This window comes from Nematolebias whitei, chromosome 12 (assembly GCF_014905685.2).
Source record: "Nematolebias whitei isolate Nwh7 chromosome 12, NemWhi1, whole genome shotgun sequence".
NCBI classification, from domain to species: Eukaryota; Metazoa; Chordata; class Actinopteri; order Cyprinodontiformes; family Rivulidae; genus Nematolebias; species Nematolebias whitei.
In genome coordinates this window covers 10,231,723-10,252,376 of record NC_056509.1, presented here as the reverse complement: position 1 = coordinate 10,252,376, position 20,654 = coordinate 10,231,723, and the positions used below count along the sequence as shown (strand labels likewise).

At 41.9% G+C, this 20,654-nt stretch overlaps 1 protein-coding gene across 1 annotated transcript in view; it reads left to right on the top strand.

Moving 5' to 3' along the window:
* Nucleotides 1–9,846: 9,846 nt before the first annotated feature.
* Nucleotides 9,847–20,654, top strand: part of LOC119418024 (homeobox-containing protein 1) — a 43,789-nt gene continuing 32,981 nt past the window's right edge. Inside the window, exon 1 of the mRNA XM_037685269.1 lies at nt 9,847–10,481. Coding sequence (XP_037541197.1) covers nt 9,847–10,481 — 635 coding nt within the window. The remainder of the gene's footprint in view (nt 10,482–20,654) is intronic.

Here is a 20,654-nt window from a genome sequence, read left to right as displayed (position 1 = left end):
AGACATAACAATCATGTCAGCTAAACTGTTCGAGGAGCTGAGGACGGCCGCTGCCAGTGTTAACAGGATAATACCTCTCTCTGAATGTGCTATAGAAATGCAGGGTCTCTCAGAAATGAAAACAACCCTGACAGCTATAGCAATGGTTCACATGCAGATTGGCAATATGACACTGTACCACCCGGTACACGTGACTCATGTTGACTCATTCCCATTTTTGGTTGGCCAGGATTTTATAAATCGCTTCGGCGCGATTATAGATTATGGTGATCAAACAATGTGGACAACAGTGAGCAACCCACTGCCAATCGATACGCCTCCGGAGTGTGACACAGACTGCCCAACAGCAGGTACCGCGGAAGGCGCACAGGACTCCTCAGCCGAGGACACGAGCCCGGTGAGTACTCCTCTGACACCATGTGAAACCAAAGAAACCCAAGAGGTCCAACCTCTGAATCAACAAGACAGCCTCCTCTGTGAGCTGGAGCAGTCAGAGTCCACCAAACACTACCTACCACTGGTAGTTAAGGGTGTAGAGATCCAAGGGTCCCACACCAACGATGCTGTACTGTCTCTATGGACAGATAAATCAGCAATTAACCGAGCTTTCTACGAAACCTTGGTTCACAAACACGTTGGTCTAGAACTAATTAAAAAAGCTTTCCGCTTTCCATTAGTTCCCAATAGTTCACAGGTAATGACCGCAGAAGGAGTCATTAACCTAAAACTGAACTGGAATCAACGAGAACTGGTTCACCCGTTTCTCGTTATCCAAAACTTACCACATGCATCCTACATAGGATCTGACATTTTGGTGAGGTTGGGTGTCCACGTGGACACCATCAACAAGGTGCTGTGGTCCCTAAAACCAGCCACAAAGGATCCTCCTGTGCTAGACACAGCAAACCTTAAGGCTGGGCAGACCATTCCAGAGGCCTGCCAAGTTGCTAGCAACCAAACCACCACAGTACCACCACAGGTGATTAACCTAATGGTGCGAATCCACATCATAGCTGGACAAGCTATTAGCCATAAACAGGCATACTTTCAACCCTCTCCTGCATTTTTCAATTTGGGACTGTCCGTGGAAGCCACGAACCAGTTGAGTCTTGACTCCAGGACCACATCTATTGCTGTGTGTAACACGGGCATGGATGAGGTGCTGATCCCAAAAAAGACTATGCTAGGATGGTTGATTTCAACTGACTTTCATGATTTTGAACTAGGCGTTCCATTCCTGGGAGGACTCCCAGACAATCTGGTACCGAGTCAAGAAGCTGGGCCAGTATGGTTCACAAAACCAACACAGGCCATAGCCCTTTTCTCAACCAATGACGTCGACCAAGGACCTCAAACCAATATGTAGATGAACAGATGCTGGGATATATTCATCATTTAACGCGGGTTCCTCATTTTTCTGGACTGAATAAAACGTGCATTGAATTTAAGGAAATGCAAAGTGAGACGTCATTTATATTTGACCCATCAAAATGAATGCGGTCATTTATTTACAGAATCAAATTTAACATCAAACATTTACATTAATTTGGCAAATTATGAAAATAACAATATAAGCAATCAATCAGGAAAAATCATACGGCCATGATTTTTCCGTTGCTGCACCACAGACATTTATAAACTGTACAACTATGATCTTTTACCCACACGGATGTGAATAAGCACTTTACACAGACATTTCTAAATATCTGGGAGAATTTCTACTTGATAGAAAGTTAAAGATGAAAGAAGTTAAAGGGAGTAAGATTGAATGGGAGGGGAGGAATGTTCACCAGAACCGACACTCTCCATCAGAAGCCCAGCTCTCCTTCGGTACGCTTGGTAGGAAACTTGATCCATTACCTTTCTGAAGATTCATCAGCAGATATGGAATTCCGTTAACGCTACCTGTCCAGCGTCTCCTGATGGTGGCTGTAGCTCGTCAGAAGTAGTGGCTAGTGAAAGTTATAATCCCATGGAACTCGGAAGAGCTTTTTGTCATGTCAAGATCATCCCGTCTCCGACAGAACTCGAACAGAACCAGCAGAAACTCTCCAGCACTCTCGAACTCTCCAAAAACTCTAGAAGTCTGACAACTCTCCAACTCTGTGTAGACCAGGAAGTACTGACATTTTAAAAGACTCTTTCCCGGTTCACTTTTTGGGATTTGTTCATTGGTCAGAAACGACCAGACGGGGTGGGTTTTGTGACGTAAGAGGTTAGAGACAGCGAGAATTGTTATGAGACAGATCAGAAATGTTCTCACAGACCGAGAGGGTTTTGTTTTGGCGTGTTTCAGGAAACAGGTGCAAAACATCTCTACTTACGTCTGAGAGGATTCTAAAACATGACAGTTTTAACATAACAACTTGTTTTTCGTTTGACTGTAACCTTGTAAACGCACACACTTGCTCATTCAAAAGCAGAAATCAGAAAAATGCATAATTACTCTGTAACAGCTTTTAACATGAGTTCTAACTGCATGAGAATAAAAATCATTACTCAGTTAATAAAATTGATTAGTTCACTGCAACATCTAAAATGGTTTGAACTAAGACACTTTGATTATCAACATTTGTAGAATAGTAATGATAATAAAAAGAGAGTGTTCTTTTCACTTGAATCTTCAAGAAAGAAAGTCTCAGGATGGGTGAACCTGTATTTATGTATTCAAATACATGAAATGACAGTTCCTGTCCCACAAGGTTCTAAAGGTCAAGAGTTTTGACCTTAGACTTAGTTTCGACGTAGGCCTAGTCCACTACACAGCAAAACTTACATGGACTCAAGAACAGGATCACACAGGCAGGACAGGCAATACCCAACGACGAACCGACAATGACAGAACTGACAGACAGACTTTAAATACACACAACCAGGACATGACACAGGTGACGATAATCAGACAATCAATACAGACACAAGGGAGAACAGACAGGGGGAAGGCCCACTAGATGGTGCCATCCCTACATTTTGAAGCATAGTTTGAGGGTTTGCGAGAGGGGCCTTGGACAGAAGCTAATGCTGTTTGGGGGACCATGGCATGGAAAAATTTGGGAACTCCTGTTCAACCCTCAGCATCCTCTTCATCAGACTGTCAGACAACAACAGTGTCTTCAGTCAGAGACTTCTTCAGATCCAAAAGTCTTGGAAAGTTTTCTTATTTTCACAAAATCATCACATTTCAGACAGTTTGTACAGTAATAGACAATTTTATCTTGTTTCATCTACTGTTTTCTCTCAATTCCCGTTGAGTGCAAAGTGAGCAAGCTCAGTGATTTCCATTGTATTTGGGCTTCAGTACTGGAAATTAAGGCGTCTTTCTTTTAAACTTGTTACATCTCCAACATAAAACACTGCAGCCACACAAAAACTGACACACATAATCACCAGAATCCTCTAACACGTTTGCTGCAGGAACTTCTTCAATACAACTTGCAGTTTTTCCACAGTGACTGTTTGAGGTTTACTTTCTGGTCTGAGTTTTTTGTCTGCCTGTCTTTTTTAGGACGGCTGGTTAGTTACCATGGTAACCCTTAGCCACTGCTTTAATGTTTTGCTTCTTTTTGCTCTTGGTCAGGCCTGGAATGGCTAATCGGGAGGATTGGGACATTTCCCAGTGGGCCGGTGCTCAGTCATGGCTGTTTTATCACTGGCCATGACTGAATCATTTATTCACATGTCATCATGAGTTTATCACCGCTACAGCTGCACTAGGGCCGCTCCGCCTCCATCCAGGGCCGCCCCGCCTCCACCCAGAGCTGGCTCCGCCTTCACTAGCAGCTCTCTTTTTTTTTTCTTTTTCAGATGCACCCTACACGTCAGTGCCCTCGGTCAGTGATGTTTGAAAGATAGAAAGTGAACAGAGCAAGGGTAGCGCAGAGAAAACTAGAACCTGGCACCTTTTACTTTAAAACAAGCTTGCAGTTTGTAGCGTCAAATGAGGACGATGAAATGGGTAAGACATGATTTATAACTGCCTGTAAACCACCGTTCAAGTTAATTAATTATCAAGTCATTGAATTGTGGCGTTGTGGCACATAACATACTGTTACATCATTTAAATAATAGTTTCATTCATTCAACTTTTATTTAGACAGGTTAATTCCATTGAGCCTCGAGGACTCATTTACAAGGGAAACCTGATTTTAACAAAGAATGATGACAACAATGGACAACAGCAACAACAATAGATAATTATAAAAGATGGCAAAAAAGTAGCAAAAACAGCTAGATTACAAGGTGAATGTAGAATATTAAAAACAGGAACATGTCTGCATTGGTCCTTGCCAGGAGTCCAACAGATTCTTAAAGCCACTTAGAGAGATCAAGGTCGAGAGCTTCAGATCTTTTTGCAAGATATTCCAGGAAACAGGAGCGGAGTAGGAGAAGGCCCTTTTGCCTAGTTCAGTCCACACTGAGGGGACACTGCAGGTAATAATGTCCTGAGAGCGCACGCTGTAGCTGCACTCACGTAGTGACATATAGGAGATGTATGAAGGCAGCAGACCAAGAAGTGATTTAAAGATGAAAATGAACCAGTGGGAGAGTCTGCGTGAAGTTAATGATGTCCAGTTAACCAGTGGTGCAGTGGTGGGTACGGGTTACAGCCAGTTATGAATCTTAGTGCACATGATAGACAGTGTCCAACATCTGCAGGGTTCTTGTAGGAGCTTTTATGTAAATAATGTCACTGTAGTCAATGGAGGGAAGAAAAGTCACAGTTACAAGTGTACTGAATGTGGGCTCACAGCTTAGCTGTAGCTTCACTACTCATTAATTATTCTTAAAGCTAGTTCAAGCACAAAGAATATTAATTATTTAATTACAACGGATTTTCTTTTTCGAGTTAAATTTCTGCCATGTGACCGAGATAACTGTGAGGATTGTTTAATCAGTGACATGAGACGCCATTTTTCTTTGACCCATCAGAATAAATGCGGTCATTTATTTAACAGAATCAAAATTTAACATCAAAACATGTACACATTGATTTGTTGATCTGTTTCTGATTAATAAAAACTTGGCACGCTTTACTATCAAGACAACAGAACATTTCTGAAGGCATCTAGATTGATTTACTGGCGAAGAGGTTTACAAGAGGAGAGATTTAGAGGTTTAAAGAGGAGGATTTAGATGGATGAAGGAAGATGGATGTTTTGTTGACCAGAATTAGCACGCTTCTTTCAACACGAGCTCAAACCCCCGGTACACTCGGTGCGTGACGACTCGTTACCTTTGCAGAAGATGAATCAGCTCCGGTACAGGGTCCATTTCAACGCTACCTTTCCAGCGTCTCCGGTTAAAGCGGCTGGTCATCGTCAGAAGTCGTGTGGTTTACTCCGTTAAACAGAACAAGCTTCCTTCGAAGTTGTAGGCGTTACGCCCGGGTGAGTTCACAGCGAGGCGCTGTGACTCCAGCTGGGATGGACGGACCCTCGTCTCACGGTCAAATCCATCAGCTATTGATTAAATCTGAAAGTTCCTTAGGAACTCTCAGGAAGACTCCGGTCAAAGACTGAAGAAGACTGAAGACCCGAGAAGACTCGAGAAGACTCAATAGTTCCAGGAAGTGTTGACTTTTAAAGAGTTCTCACTTCCGGTCACTTGTTACTTCCTGATTGGTTGAAACAACCAACAGGGGGTGGTTCTAGTGATGTCAGAGGGTTATTAAAAGTCAAGAGAGGATGCAGGAATGTTTAGGAACGATTAGTACAGACAGAGAAATGTTTTGAAGAAGTGAGAAGAAGCAGGTGCCAGTTGCTTCTTATTTACCGTCTGCTAGGTTTAAAAACAAGACACTTCGTTCTAACAACTGGTTTTCTGTCTGTCTCTGACTTTCGACCGACATCACTACTCCTCATTCAGACAGAAGATCAAAATGCATAATTACTTTGTAAATAGACATTTAACTTGATTTCTAATTTCTAATGAGGTTTAAAAATCATTAATACTGTTTCACAGTTGATTTAAAATGAGTGGTTCACTTCAACATTTAGAAATGGTATGAACTAAACACACTTTGATTATCAAAAAGAAGAGTGTTTTTTCAATTGATTAATTCAGGATACAATTAGAAAGTCTCTTGATGAGCTAATTTGTAATTCTGGATTCAAATCAATGAAATAACAGTTCCTGTCCCATGAGGGTCTTCAGAGACAGGTTGAGGTCGGAGGCTTAGTTCACTGCACAAGTAGTATGATGTACAATAGTATGATGTGACGCCACATAACTGGGAAACTTTGTCTTGTAGACCCTCCGAGTCAGAAGCAATACAGCACCACCACCAGCCAAGTCCAGAGTGGGCAGGTAGGATTACTCACTGACTGAATATTATTATTAATAGAATGAAGACTATGGTGGAACCAACTGAATCATCTAGCATCTCGATGCTAGATGATTCAGTTGGTTCCATCTTTGCTATTGAAAAATTTGTAGTAGTTGGATGAGGATGATAAAAAAAAACAAATGTATGTTTAAACGAAGATGTTTAACAACTCATTAAAATACACCGGAATGCAGGAAATGGCATCTACTTTGGTCAAAATTTTATGGGGAGAACCCCCAGACTCCCCTAACATTACAAACTCTTCTGATGTCAGTGAAATAATCATTCATAAAAGCATTTTAAATTCAGAAAAACAGAGAAGTTAACGTTTTCTAAAGCTCAGAATGAATGTCACAGCTACTCCAACATGCAGCCACCTTGAGTGGTTCAGTTCTAGAACTCACAGCAGAAAATGACGTTCTGTTGTAAAGAACAGTGTTGGAGTTGTCTTTTAACTGATGTTCTCATATTTGTGGAATCTATAAGTTGTGATGGAACTGTTTCCTTGCAGAGGAAAAAAGACGATAGAAAGTGCAGCACCTTTTTTTTTTTATTTAATTTGTATTCTTTTGTTTAATTTTAAGGTTTGAATATGTGAACAGTTATTTGAACAGAATATAGATTATGATGTTTTGATGGATGTTTTGTAGAGAACCATGTTGGAGATGTGCTCGTGTTGAAATAAATGACATGATTTTTAATAATAATAGGTCTTGATCTGAAGTGGGCCGGTCTGGGGCATGAAACTCAGGGCTGAGAAGAGTCCCACTCCGGCCCTGCTCTTGGAAATGCTCCTTACACACCTTTGGGAAGTTTTGTCACAAAACTTCAGACACAGTAAGTATGGAGTCTTACCAAAACACCAGGTAAAGTTCGGAGTCCTGACTTCGGACTGCTGTGGTCACATTAAAAACTGCGCCGTGTTTCTGACAGCTGTAGATCTGCGCGCTCCCGCCGCCCCTCTTTTCTCTGGGACTTGTAGTTTTAAAGTCTGAGAACAGCGCCGCGCGGTTGAGGTCTTGGCGGGAGGAAAACTACAGTTCCCTCCGAGCCCCCCGGAGCTGTTAGTTGTCAATATGGCTGTTGTCAGACAGACAAAGCGGAGAGGCAAATAATTCGCCTCTGATTAGAAATCCTTGGGAAAGGGTCGCGAGGGGCACCGACTGTCATCGAAGCGCGTCGCGTCGCCCCGGCTGCAGCGGACACACGGCTGCTCTTCGCTTCACTTTCAAAGTTAAATGTTGAGCTGGACGGTCTGAGCCGAGGTGAGTTACATTCCTACAACACGGAAAGTGTCGTTATTAATATGAAACGGTGTTAGCCAGCGCGCGGCGGCTAACGGCAGCTAGTGTCAGCGGTATGCTAATCTCTCCGGAGCCTCGCTGAGACCGACATATCCCGGGTTAAGTTGCTAACCCGAACTGTGTGACGCCAGCGGACTGCCAGGATAAATTCACCAGCTGGGATGGACCCAGCGGTTCCGAGTCAGAGACTCGTTATTAATGTTGGGCGTCTTCTGACACAACATGATCTGCTAACGTTAGCTTTGGGCAAAGGGCGTGAGAGCTGGCATCACCCGCCGGGTAGGGACACCCTGGACCCCGGTCCGGTTCCACGACCCGGACCGTGCGCTGATGCGCATGACGTGCATGTTCAGGTGAAACACCGTGCACTTCTTCAGTTTGCTCTTAAAGCAGCTGCTGAGGATGAAACATCTGCAGCTTCTCAAGGTTCCGCCTGCTCCGGTGCTGCAGTGCATGTCGCCCGCCTCAGGCCACAACTTCTGCTGTCTGACTCTCAGCTACTACCACTCAGCAGCACCTGAAGGCAGCACCGGTGTAGCACCGCGTAGCCTTTTATCAGCAGCACCTGAAGGCAGCACCGGTGTAGCACCGCGTAGCCTTTTAGTGCTGAGTGATTAGCTGCGGCGGCCATATTGAATTCAAAAGTTTCTCATTTGAAGTGGTAAATGTAATTAATTAAAATCCATTCAGAGGTTCGTAGATTATTTTGCTAACAGACACTTGGCTTCAAATATGTAAATGGACTGTACTTATATAGCGCCTTTCTATCTTATTTCAAGATACTCAAAGCGCTTTACACTACAATCTGTGTCATTTACCAATTCATACAGCACTCTACTAGATCTCTACATAGCTAATTGAACAAATCATTCTAAAGAGACTAATCAGAGCTTTATCACATTCATACACTGATGGGACACACATTAGAGGCAATGAGGGGTTCAGTGTCTTGCCCAGGGACACTTCAGCATGTGACTGCTGTTGGATTCAAATACCCAACTCTCGCATTGGAGGACGACTGCTCTAACCACTCAGCCACAGATGCCTGTGATGACAACATTTTAACCTGTCAATGCTCATAATATGTTTTTGGATCAGCCTTGGCTACTACCACAACACAACCAAGATCCGGCTTTTTGGAGGGTTTATAAAGTCTCTTGGCTGCAGTGGCCATCTTGAACCCGGCTGACTCCAGACACTTCACCTTTAGGCGCCAGGCGATAACCAGCTTGGGTCAAAGTGAATAGTTAACTTGGTTAATAGTCAAGCTGAATGAATAATCATTTGAGAGGCTGTTTCCAGGACATCCTGTACATTTACACACCGAGCAGTTTGGGTTCTCCAACATGTAATAAGTGCTTGCTTGATATTTTCTTACCACAGCCTGGAGGACTAGTTAATGTTCCGCAGTGCCTCTGAGCTGCACAATGACTGTTTTCCAGTGAATTTAATGTGCATGTGTCTGAAAGGCTGCCAGTGATACCTCCTTCTTTTAACACCAGTCCTCCTCCGCCTCAGTGTTATTATCTAGTTTCCTTCAGGAGAACTTTAAATGCTGCACCAAACTCCTAGAGGCCTTCTATCCCCCCGTCTTTCACACATTTTAGAGTAACGCAGATGTAGCAGAGATGCCAGTGACCCCTTTTAAAGCGTTTATCATATCAGCATAGGTTGGGCTGCACACACAAAATGGAAAATCTGCCGCAGTCTGATTCCAGCGGCATTGATTTCGAGCAGAGCAAATTGCTTATGAGAACTGCGGAGCGTGGGTGGCGTGCAGAGCGGGGATTATAGTCGCTCTTAAAGAACAGTCAGAATGTGAAGATAGCATCAGCTGTCAAGGTGACTCTGGCACTCTGCGCGTGGTGCCTGCTGCTGCCCAAAAATAGCAGATTATTTTATGTCCTGCCCCTCTTTCCTTTTTTCTTTCACACGTCTTGCACTCGTCTTTCTTTTCTAACAGCTCAATCTTTTTTCCTATACTTTCGCTTCTTCCTTCATCTTCCTTGTTTTTTTATATTCTCATGTAGCAGTGTCCCATCTTGATCATTTTCTCTGTGCCTCCATTTATTTCTGACTTTTCTTAGGTTTGCATCCTGCTTCTCCAAACTTCTCCCCCTGCATTTCCTGTTTGCCTCTTCTCGCTCTGAGCTTGTCTGTCGTGTGTGCGTGTGTGTGTTGTCTGTTGTGTGTGCGTGTGTTTCGCCTGGCATCAGGATGTCTGACTTCAGCGAGGAGCCGCGCTTCACCATCGAGCAGATAGATCTGCTGCAGCGGCTGCGGCGCACCGGCATGACCAAGCAGGAGATCCTGCATGCTCTCGACACGCTGGACCGGCTGGACCGGGAGCACGGTGACAAGTTCGGCCGCCGCACCTCCTCGTCCTCCTACCTCGTAGGCGGGGTCAACAGCTGCACCAACAACTCCACCGCCACGTTCAACAGTAATGTCACTGCCTCTGCAACCGCCACCTCTTCCGCGTCATGCAACGGTAGCAACAGCGGCGAGGGCAGCGGTGTCGACCACTCCGCCACCGCTTCCTCCACGACCTCCAAAGTCTCCACAGCCACGCAGACGCAGTTCAGCACTGGCGGGGGGCATTCACCGTCCCCCAGCAACAGCTACGATACCTCTCCACCTCCAGGGCCGCCGCCACCCTCTGCCATCTTGCCTTCACCGGTGTCCCTGGTGGCGCTGTCTCAGAATGGCCGTGACAGTCTAGCTGCTACACCCAACGGGAAGCTGTCTCCACCACGGTATCCTGTGAACAGCGCAGCGGCGTCCCGAGCGTTCGGGTTTGAAGCTGCAGAAGAAGACCTGGACATTGACGATAAGGTGGAGGAGCTGATGAGGTGAGTAGCAGCGGACTTGAAGCTATCTACATTTTGTTAGTGACAAACTTTTGTTCTGCTCTCAGAGCTTGTCAGAACATTAGTTTTAGTCATTTGGCAGCATTTTCTCCCATTAATGTCATAAATGTTCTCAACTGGTTTCAAAGCCGTCGCTCACTTTGGGCGTGCAGGGCTTTATGTATCTGAAGCTCTGTCGAAGGCATTAAAGGTGCTTCTCAGAGTAACCTTGGAGCTTTTTTCTGCTGAGCGTTGTCTGAGACGGTGAATGTCTTTGAGTTGGCGGGTTGTGTTTATTGGCGCTAATGTTCTTAATGAACGGTGTCGGGGCTGAAAACTGGAACTGAAGCAGCTGCTCATGTTTTAAAGTTTATTCTTAACCTCTGAAATAAATGTTAACAGAAAATGTCCTCAAAACTAGTTTAAAACAACGAAGGATGAACATTTTCTTTCAGTGTGAGCAGAAGTTTTCCAGCAGAGTGGTTAAATGTGGAACTGGTTTATTTAGCTCATCTTTGAGTCGGACACAGAACCTCACGCCTGGACTCCTGGAAGTTCTGAGGAACTTGGACAGCCACGTTGTGGTCCTCCTGGTTGAACGTTTTCTTTCATTTCTGGATGCAAGATAGAAGCTGTTTGGTGTTGGATGTGAAGTGACATGTCAGAATTAAAATGATAAAGGTGACTTGTTACCTTCTGGGCATGAACACTGTAGAGCTAGCAGCATTGCTGACGAAAGCAATTAAAAAAAAAAATCCTTGTTTTTGCTGAATCTATGCATCTTATTTCATTGTCATACGCACGTCAAGTCTTAGGATGTTTCTATAAATATACAGGTTTTTCATGACTACAGAAGTGCAGAGAAAGTCTTACAGGTTTTTAAAAACTCAACTTCAAATTATTGTACGTCTCAGAGTCGGCCCATAAGGCCATCCTCCCCATCCTTGTCCCCTTCCCCACTACTTGGACTGTACCTGCTCCGCCCCTACTCCCCTCACTGCTTTGGTGCTCGAACAACATGTAAACAACATGTAAAAAACATGTAAACAACATGTAAACAAGCAAAGCTGTCGTGTCCAGTTAAGGAGGAAAAGACGAGTGGAGGGAACATGCAGCACAGACAGATGGACAGGAAAAAAGGTCCAAGGATTTCTCTGCTGCAGAAATAATTTGGTTTGCTGATCAATAAAGAGTTTTTGCGGTTTTCACACCAGCTGGTTCTGCAGCAGCCTGAGCTGTGATGAGAATGAGTCCTGTGCACGCACTGGTACCAAGACTTGTTGTTTACATTCACATATGAAATGACATAGTTTTATATTTTATCTTTAGAAACCAGGTTGTCCAAATAAAACAGTCAAGAATATTATTTTGAATTTGAATCAGCTGACAGGGTGGCATGGTGGATGAGATGTTGCATCTCAGCAAGAATGTTGCCGGTTCAAGTCCAGGCCAGGGGCCTTTCTGGGTGGAGTTTGCATGTTCTCTCCATGCGTGGGTTTCCTCCCACAGACCAGAAACATGCATGTTAGACTGATTGGTAAATTGGTAACTCTAAATTATCTCTAGGTGTGAGAGAGAGAGTGACTGGTTGTTTGTCTCGTTTGTTTCTATGAGTCCCTGTGATTGACTGGAGACCTGTCCAGGTGTCCCTGCCTCTCGCACAGTGACCCCCATGACCAGAAAAGGAAGAAGCAAGTAAAGATGATGAATGGATGGATAGATGGATGCATGCATGGATAGATGGATGCATGCATGGATAGATGGATGGATGCATGGATGGATGTATTTTCCAACCATTTGAAGATCGTTTTACTAAATTCTTAAGATGAATAAAAAAACTAAATCAGTATATGGAAGGTAGCTCACTGACAGCTGGTCTTTAAGCTGAACTCTTATTTCTGTTCATATTGAGCTCCTCGAGCTCGTCTTCAACATATTGTACTTTTATCACATCATACTTTTATCACAACATACCCTCTGTACTGTGTAACTTCATGTAGTAACAAAACAGGCTATTCTGAGAAGTTTCCTTCATAATCATTAGGGGTGCACCGATTTATCGTCCTCGATTTCCCTAAATTAGGGAAATCGGAAATCAGCTAATACTGATGCATGAGAAACCAATTTAAAAAAAAAAAAATTTTTTTAGTTTTAACAATTGTTTGAACTGCATTTATACTTCAGAGCACTACTTCATGGCCATTTAAAACAAATTTGCATTGTTTCTAGGATATTGTTCAAGGGTATGTTTTTCAATAAAATAATATTAGAAAATTTAAGGTACATTGTGACCTTATAACACTTGATAGTGTCGCTTATAAAACAAAATCGGTATCGGACAAAATCGGAATCGGCAGGTCAGACTTTTTAGAAATCAGTGATAGGCCAGAAAACTGCAATCGGTGCACCCCTATCACGAGTAACCAGTGACTGTTCTATTCAATTCAGTTCAATTCAGTTTATTTATACAGTGCCAAATCACAACAAAGTTGTCTCAGAGCACTTTACAGGAACATTCACATACATAGAAAAGCCAATTAGTAAAGTTCTCTATCAAACAACTGTAACAGATAAAACAGTATAAAACCTTTAAAGTACAATTTACTTGTTAAATACTTCTGTTGTGACTTGGCACAATATAAATAAACAGAACTGAAATTGAATGGAAAATACAAGTGTAACTGTCCTTACCAAGGAAAAACAAAAGATGATAGAAAAGTTATGTATCTAATTGTATTACTAAATAAAATACTACTTCCTAATAACGGAATTGTGAAGTCCTCTTACATCCCACAGTGTACACACGTACACACCCACAGCACAAAAAACATGTATACCTGTGTATGTTGTCAGTGTGATGTGACAGGAATTATTCATAGACAGGATTAATGAGATTAACTGAGAACAAGATGTCTGCTGATACTATTTTCATAAAAAAAATACTTGAATCATCACATCATAATTTTCACACATCAAGTACGCACAGAAATAGAAAATACAACTTCATCTATAGACCCACTTTTACTACACATAACACATGTGCTGAAGTTATGAGTTGTGACTTTACTCGGTGTGTTTCTTTATATTTAATTATATGAAGGTTAATGCACAGAGTTAACTTGTCTTCTGTGTTTGCAATGAACACAACCAAAGTCCAATAAACCCATCAGGCATCATTACAGCAGATGTAACAACGACATCTACGAGCTGCATTTAACATCTTCATTTAATGACATTTTTATTCTAATTTCATCTGAGAACTTCTTCTACTTCTTTTGGCTTTTCCCTCTTCAGGGGTCTCCACAGTGAGTCATCCTCCTCCATCTCACTCTGTCCTCACTCCAACTACCTCATGTCCTCTCTAACTGCATCCATATATCTCCTCTTTGTTTTTTCCTGGCAGCTGCATTTCTAACATCCTTCTACCAATATACTAACTGTCCCTCCTCTGGACATGTCCAAACCATTGTCCCTCCTCTGGACATGTCTAAACCACTATCCCTCCTCTGGACATGTCCAAACCACTGTCCTTCTTCTGGACATGTCTGAACCACTGTCCCTCCTCTCGACATGTCCAAAACACTGTCCCTCTTCTGGACATGTCTGAACCACTGTCCCTCTTCTGGACATGTCCAAACCATCTCAGTCTGGCCTCTCTAACTTTATCGCCCAGTTGTTCAACCTGTGCTGTACCTCTGATGATCTCATTCCTAATCTTATCCATCCTTGTCACTCCTTGTTCCACAAATTGCTTAAAAATATAGTTTCCTCTAAAGATCAGGGGGTAAAGATTAATCTATGGTGGTCAAGACCACCATTGGCCAACCCCTGGCTCCATCATTACACCTGGTGGTGGATAAAATTGCTGGACCAGGATCCATCACTGTACCTTGTTCAGCGTATTGTTTTTGTATTATTAGTGCTTAGTGTATTCTTAGTTTTGCGTATTTCTTAGTTCGTATCTTAGATCTTATTACCGTTTTTCTTTTACAATTTATACTTTTATTGGATGTAACTGGGACCTTGAGTACACAATTTTGTTCCACCACATGTACCACATGTGATGCGAATGACAATAAAGAACCTTGACCATGACCTTGACAAGAAAAAAACAACAATTCATTTAGTTTATTTATATAGCACCAAGTCACAATAGGGGTGTAACAGTACGCTAAAATCGCATTTTGGTTCAGTTCAGTTTCAAGGAGGGCTCGGTTCTGTTAATTTTCGGTACAAAAAAAGACAAAAAAAAAAAAACCTTACAAAATGTTTATTTTGAAAATATGCCAAGTAAACAAGTTCAGTGATTACAGACGTCTTAGCTGGAGGTGATCTGGTGGATGAAGAAGACTTAGCTGTTATCATCCTCAGACTGCAAACAACACAGAAATAAAAAAAAAAAGAGTTAAGATTATAATTTTAAATTTAAAAATTTTATTAGATCACAATAATACAATAACAATGCCTCTTCTTTCACGGTCATCATATGAGGTGGTTGAATTTCTCACTCATCATCATCAGGGCAGGGCTTTAAATCTGGGGTCAGGCTTGTTGACTATCAGTTTTAGCTTTTTCATAAAGTGCTGTTACAACTTTTTGGCTGAAGTGTTGACATGATGGGATATCTTAGTGGGGCTCAATAACAAAGTCACAACAGAAGTCATCTTAGGGCACTGACCAGAAACATTCATATATATAAAATAATAATTTAACATTATTTATCTGAGGAGCAGACTGCTTTGAGTTTAATTCCATCACAGAACTCTCATCTTGAGCAAGCATGAAGGCGACAGTGGAAAGTAAAAACTCCCTCATGAGGAAGAAATCTTTAGCAGAACCAGGCTCAGGACAAGCGACCATCTGCTTCAACTTGCTGGGTTTGAGAGGAACAGATACACAATGGCAGGTCAAGAATCAAAGTCACAGTTTCTTTATTTGTCATTCCGTCACATGTGGTACATGAGGTGGAACAAAATTGTGTACTCAAGGTCCCAATTACATCCAACAAAAGTATAAATTGGAAAGAAAAAATAATAAGATCTAAGATATGAACTAAGAAATACGCTAAACTAAGAATATACTAAGCACTAGTAGTACAAAAACAATACGCTGAACAGCAGCATGAACATGAGTCTGTGTGAGCAGATGTGTACAAATGAACACATGAACAACATGACATAATCAGCAACATGGATAGTCAGCAGCACATATCAACAATCAAGTGGCATTACAGTGATTTTTTTTTTTTTTTTCACAATGATTATCCTGGTTAGAGATTCATGAGTCTAACAGCCTCAGGGTAGAAGCTGTTCTTCAGTCTAGTGGTTCTACACTTCATGCTCCTTAACCTCCTTCCTGAGGGGAGCGGGTCAAAAAGTGTGTGTGTTGGGTGAATGGGGTCCTTCATGATGCAGGTGACTCTCTTCCTGCATTTGGAAGTGTAGATGTCTGTGATGGTGGGGAGGCTGACTCCAACAGACTTCTGTGCAGCCTTCACCACTCTCTGCAAAGCTCAAATCACATGTTAAGATAGAAATTGTATAAAATGAAAACTATTCAGTTTTAACAACAAAGTCCATGCTCAATAATCCAGGTATACAATCCAACATTTTTCAGTCAGGTCATCTGGACAGTTTCTTTTTTTTTGTGCTGAAACGTTTCGCCTTCGATCCAGAAGGCTTCATCATTCAAGGAAACGCACAACAAAACTGATTCTTCCCTCAACAGCTTACTCCAAAGTGGAACAAACCAGTTTTGCTTGTGATAAGATGGTCTCTTTGGTACGCCCCCTCCTCCAGTGCCGGCCCTCTTCCTTGTTGACAGTCGTGTCAAACTGGTTGAAAACAACAAAGTCCATGCTCAATAATCCAGGTATAAAATCCCAACATTTTTCAGTCAGGTCTATTTAGGACTATTCAATTTTAAATATTAATTTAAGGAAATGAGGTCAATTTGTCCTCCAGAAGTCTAAGCTTAAGACAGCATAACAAACCAACCCTAGCTATACAATTTATCAAAAAGGAAAGTCTTAAGCCCAGTTTTAAAACTGGACAATGTGTCAGCCTCATGTATCCTGATGCATGCTCAATAATCCAGGTAGAAAAATCTAAAAAAGTTAAATCTGGTCCTCTGGACTAGGGCTGGGTACCTTTCTAAAAAAATCAGAACTGGTGTCGGTACCTTCACTTCGGTGTCGGTTCCTGGATGGTTCTTACTTCGGTACCAATTTTGTTATTACTATTAATTCTAACAAGAATAAAATTACGTTACATATTACAGTACAAATTGTGAGTTTTATTTTTAAACTTTGGTATTTCTATTCCAAGCAGTTTTCTTACATTAAAATAAACAAATAATTTTCAGGTCAAAAGACCAGTTTCAAACCAGTGACACATCAGTGTCTAATGCTCACTGCTACACACTGAGGACCTTTTCACTGAACAGTTTTTCTTCAGAAACATCAACATGTCTGTTTTCTCTGGACACAAACAAGTCTGCTCCTGGCTGATGGTGTCTCCAGCAGTAGAAAATGTTCACTCTGAGGCTGTAGATGATGCTTGTTGCACACACAGGTACCGGGTTGTCAGTTTGACAGCACTGACATATTGTCCCTCACATTCCACCAGCAGGTCACTGGATTCACTCAGGTTAGAGTTGATGGCAGACTTCTGTACCTCTGTGGCTCTTCCTGAATCTTCTCTGTGGTTCTCTGGGGTTTAGGGCTCTTATCATCTCCCTAATTGACATGAGAACAAAACATCAACAATAACATGGTTTGTTCTTATTCCTGATACATGCTCAATAATCCAGGTAGAAAAATCCAAAAAAGTTCAATCTGGTCCTCTGGACATTCAAAAAACAAGAAAACAAAAAACAAAATGAAGCAAAAAAATGTAGAAACGTTTTGTCTCTCATCCGAGAGACTTCCTCAGTCTGAGGAGCTGTATTCAGCTCAGTCTCTTAAATAGCACCTTCTCAGAGTGGATCAACCAGTTTGCTGCTGACAACCAAAACCAGCTGATCACATGGTCAAGAAGGACCATCAGCCTAACAATGGATCATTAGCACACTGATGGCTGTTTACTGTTCACAGAGGGCTGAGTGATACTAGCAATCACAGCATTGTAAGAGGGGGACAGTTGAACCCGGAGGCCTCCACCCCTGTTTAATGATGGACGATTTCTTTTCACAAGGATGGCCTCCTTTACTCCTCTCTCAAACCATCGTTCCTCTCTGTCCAGGATGTGAACATCTTCATCCCTGAAAGAGTGACCGCTGGTCTGGAGATGAGTGTAGACCACAGAGTCCTGGCCTGATGATGTTGATCTTCTGTGCTGGGCCATCCTTTTGGCCAGTGGCTGTTTTGTTTCCTCGATGTAAGACTGATCACCCCCCTGACACTGAACAACATACACAATATTACTCTGTTTATGCCGGGGGACTGGATCTTTGGGATTAACCAGTCTTTGCCGTAATGTATTTTGGGGTGTGGCTTTTAAACCCCAAAATACAAAAGTTTGGTTTGGTAGGTGCTCAGTTCCGTTGACAGGGTGGGGCACTCCGCTTGTGTAATGGTAGGGGAAACACTGGAACCACAAGTAAACCTGCAGTCTGAGAGCAATGTGCTGTTAGGAAAATATGAAACAATAAGATCTGTAATAAGATGGAGTTAGGTTATTGAGAGCTTTGTAGGTTAGAAGTAAGATCTTGAATTCACTTCTGAATTTGACAGGGAGCCAATGGAGAGTAGCTAAAACTGGAGAGATAAGATCTCTCCTACTAACTCCAACTACCTCTGTTCACCACAGTGTAACTCCTATCCACTTGAATATCTTGCACCTAAAACATTTCGTTTACTTGCATTTCCTGTTCAATTCCAGTCCAGAAAAACACTCATCTTGACTCTAACAAAGTTGAGTCATGCCCCCTGGATGGGTTTTCTTTATTGAAATGTTTCATCTTTTATCCAGAAGACCTCTTCAGTCCGAAGAGCTGCAACAAACACAGTCAGGTGCTATATATAATGTTCCAGGTTCAAGGTGGCTGTATTGTCATCACATTGTATGTGGTGCAAGAGAGTTTGTTGTGGGTCCTCAGATTGAAGAAGTCTTTTGGATAAAAGACAAAATATTTCAACAAGAAGAATACATCCAGATGACCTGACTCAACTTTGTTAGATTTATTTACCTGGATTATTGAGCAAGAACCAGGACACTCATGTCCAGAACTACAAACATTCACTACTCAAGTCCCTCAGTGACAGGGGACATCAGAATACCGCTTGTTTTTAACTATCGTATTTTTCGCTGAATAAGTCACACCTTTTTGCATAAATTTGCAAGCCTTGCAACTTATACACCGAAGTGACTAATATGTTTTTTTTTTCCCATATTTATAAACCAATTTTTGGCTGAGTCTGACAATTTCATTCATTCTGACACAAAATATTGAACACTACCATTTTCAGCCGCTAGAGGGCACTCAAGTAATATGGCAAGCTAAGTGTCTCATTAATGAGCAAAAGTGGCTGTTAATGAGACACTTGCCTTGCCATACCAAGCCACCTTTGTCTCTCTCCGGAACTCCTGGATCAAACGTCAAATCAGTTGCATTTCGCTGCACCGTCCAGGTGAAATGCAGCTGATTTGACCGTCAAAGTGCATTTATTAAGGAAAAGTTCAACTGAGACTCACCTTTGCTATAATTTCAAGCAAACAAATAATTATTAATCTTGTTAAATTCTTGTTAAGTCCTCCCATGCACGCTCCCGCGGCCGCCATTTGGCAGTCAATAAATTTTTGGCACAACACCGGCCCGCGTTTCCGAGTGGTCCACGGTGACGCATAACAAATGCGACGCATCCACAGTGCCTAGGAATGTCGTGATAAACAATAAATTAGTCACATGATGAATGAAAATTATCAACCTCATTTTCATTTATCGGCTTTATCGTTTCTTCGTGTCTCTCTTTTTCTACTGAAGACACTGGAGGATGACAAAAGGCTCAACTCTGGTGCTCCTCACTGACCCCTCCCTTTCTCTTTTTGCTTTAAAATCTGTTTTAACGATCCAAAATCACGTTTTTGGATCGTTAAAAGCAGTTAAGCTAAGAAGCTAAGCTACGAGCTAAGCTAACAGGCTGACCTCGGGGAAAAAACCTCCGTCTTGTCAAAGCTCCAAAATTCATGGTTGAAACCTGTGCCTTTGTGTAAAAAGTTGCTTTTCTCTGCCAAAAGAAGCTGAGAACTTGTTTACTGATTTTTTTTAATTAAAAGCTTTGTGTGAAAAATGCTTTGCTAAAGAACTCAAACCACTGAGTGTCCGCCATGTCACCATGTCAGCCCATGTCAGCCCATGTCACATCAAGGACCCTCCCTCCCATTTTTCTTAAATAGACACACTGTTCAACTATCCATCCTATGGTTCAAACAGTCTTACTACCACCAGGTGGTCAAAAAAGGTCCTACATGCAAAACAAATAAACATTTCTTCTAAAATTTGACAATTATTGTTAAATTTCAAACAATATAATCGTTTATCACAATTTCTAAGACAATTCATCACGCAGCAGAATTTATCATGACAGGCCTAGCGTTGACGCATAATAGATGCGACTTATACGGCGAAGCAACTTATTTATGTTTTTTTTTTCCACTTGATTAGACATATTTGGACTGATGCTACTTAGATGGTGGTGCGACGTATACGGCGGCAAGTACGGTAGATTTGTCAAAGACGTTCATTTTAGAACCTGCCGCTGTTTTAATGGTTTATTTAAAAGTTAAATTATTACAGAGTATTTTTCTGTTTGGATATGGCATATATTGCAATAGGTGGGTATTTTAAGAAAACCATGGTAAAAAAGAACAAAAAGATCTGCTTCCTCTCTTTCTGTTCTGAGGGTTTGGCTGTGGTCATTTTCATGTAATGTTTCTCTGGTTCGATGCCAAAAACATTTCTCCTTGAGCAGTGAAACAGAGGTGTAATTACACATAAGAGCATGAAAGTTTTTTCCAAGAAAATTTTCATAATTCTTGAACATTATCTATCCAATATATGTGTGTGTGTGTGTGTGTGTGTGGGGGAAAAAACTTTCATGCTCTTATGTGTAATTACACCTGTGTTTCACTGCGAAAGGAGAAATCAAACACATGAAAAAAAAACAAAAAAATATAT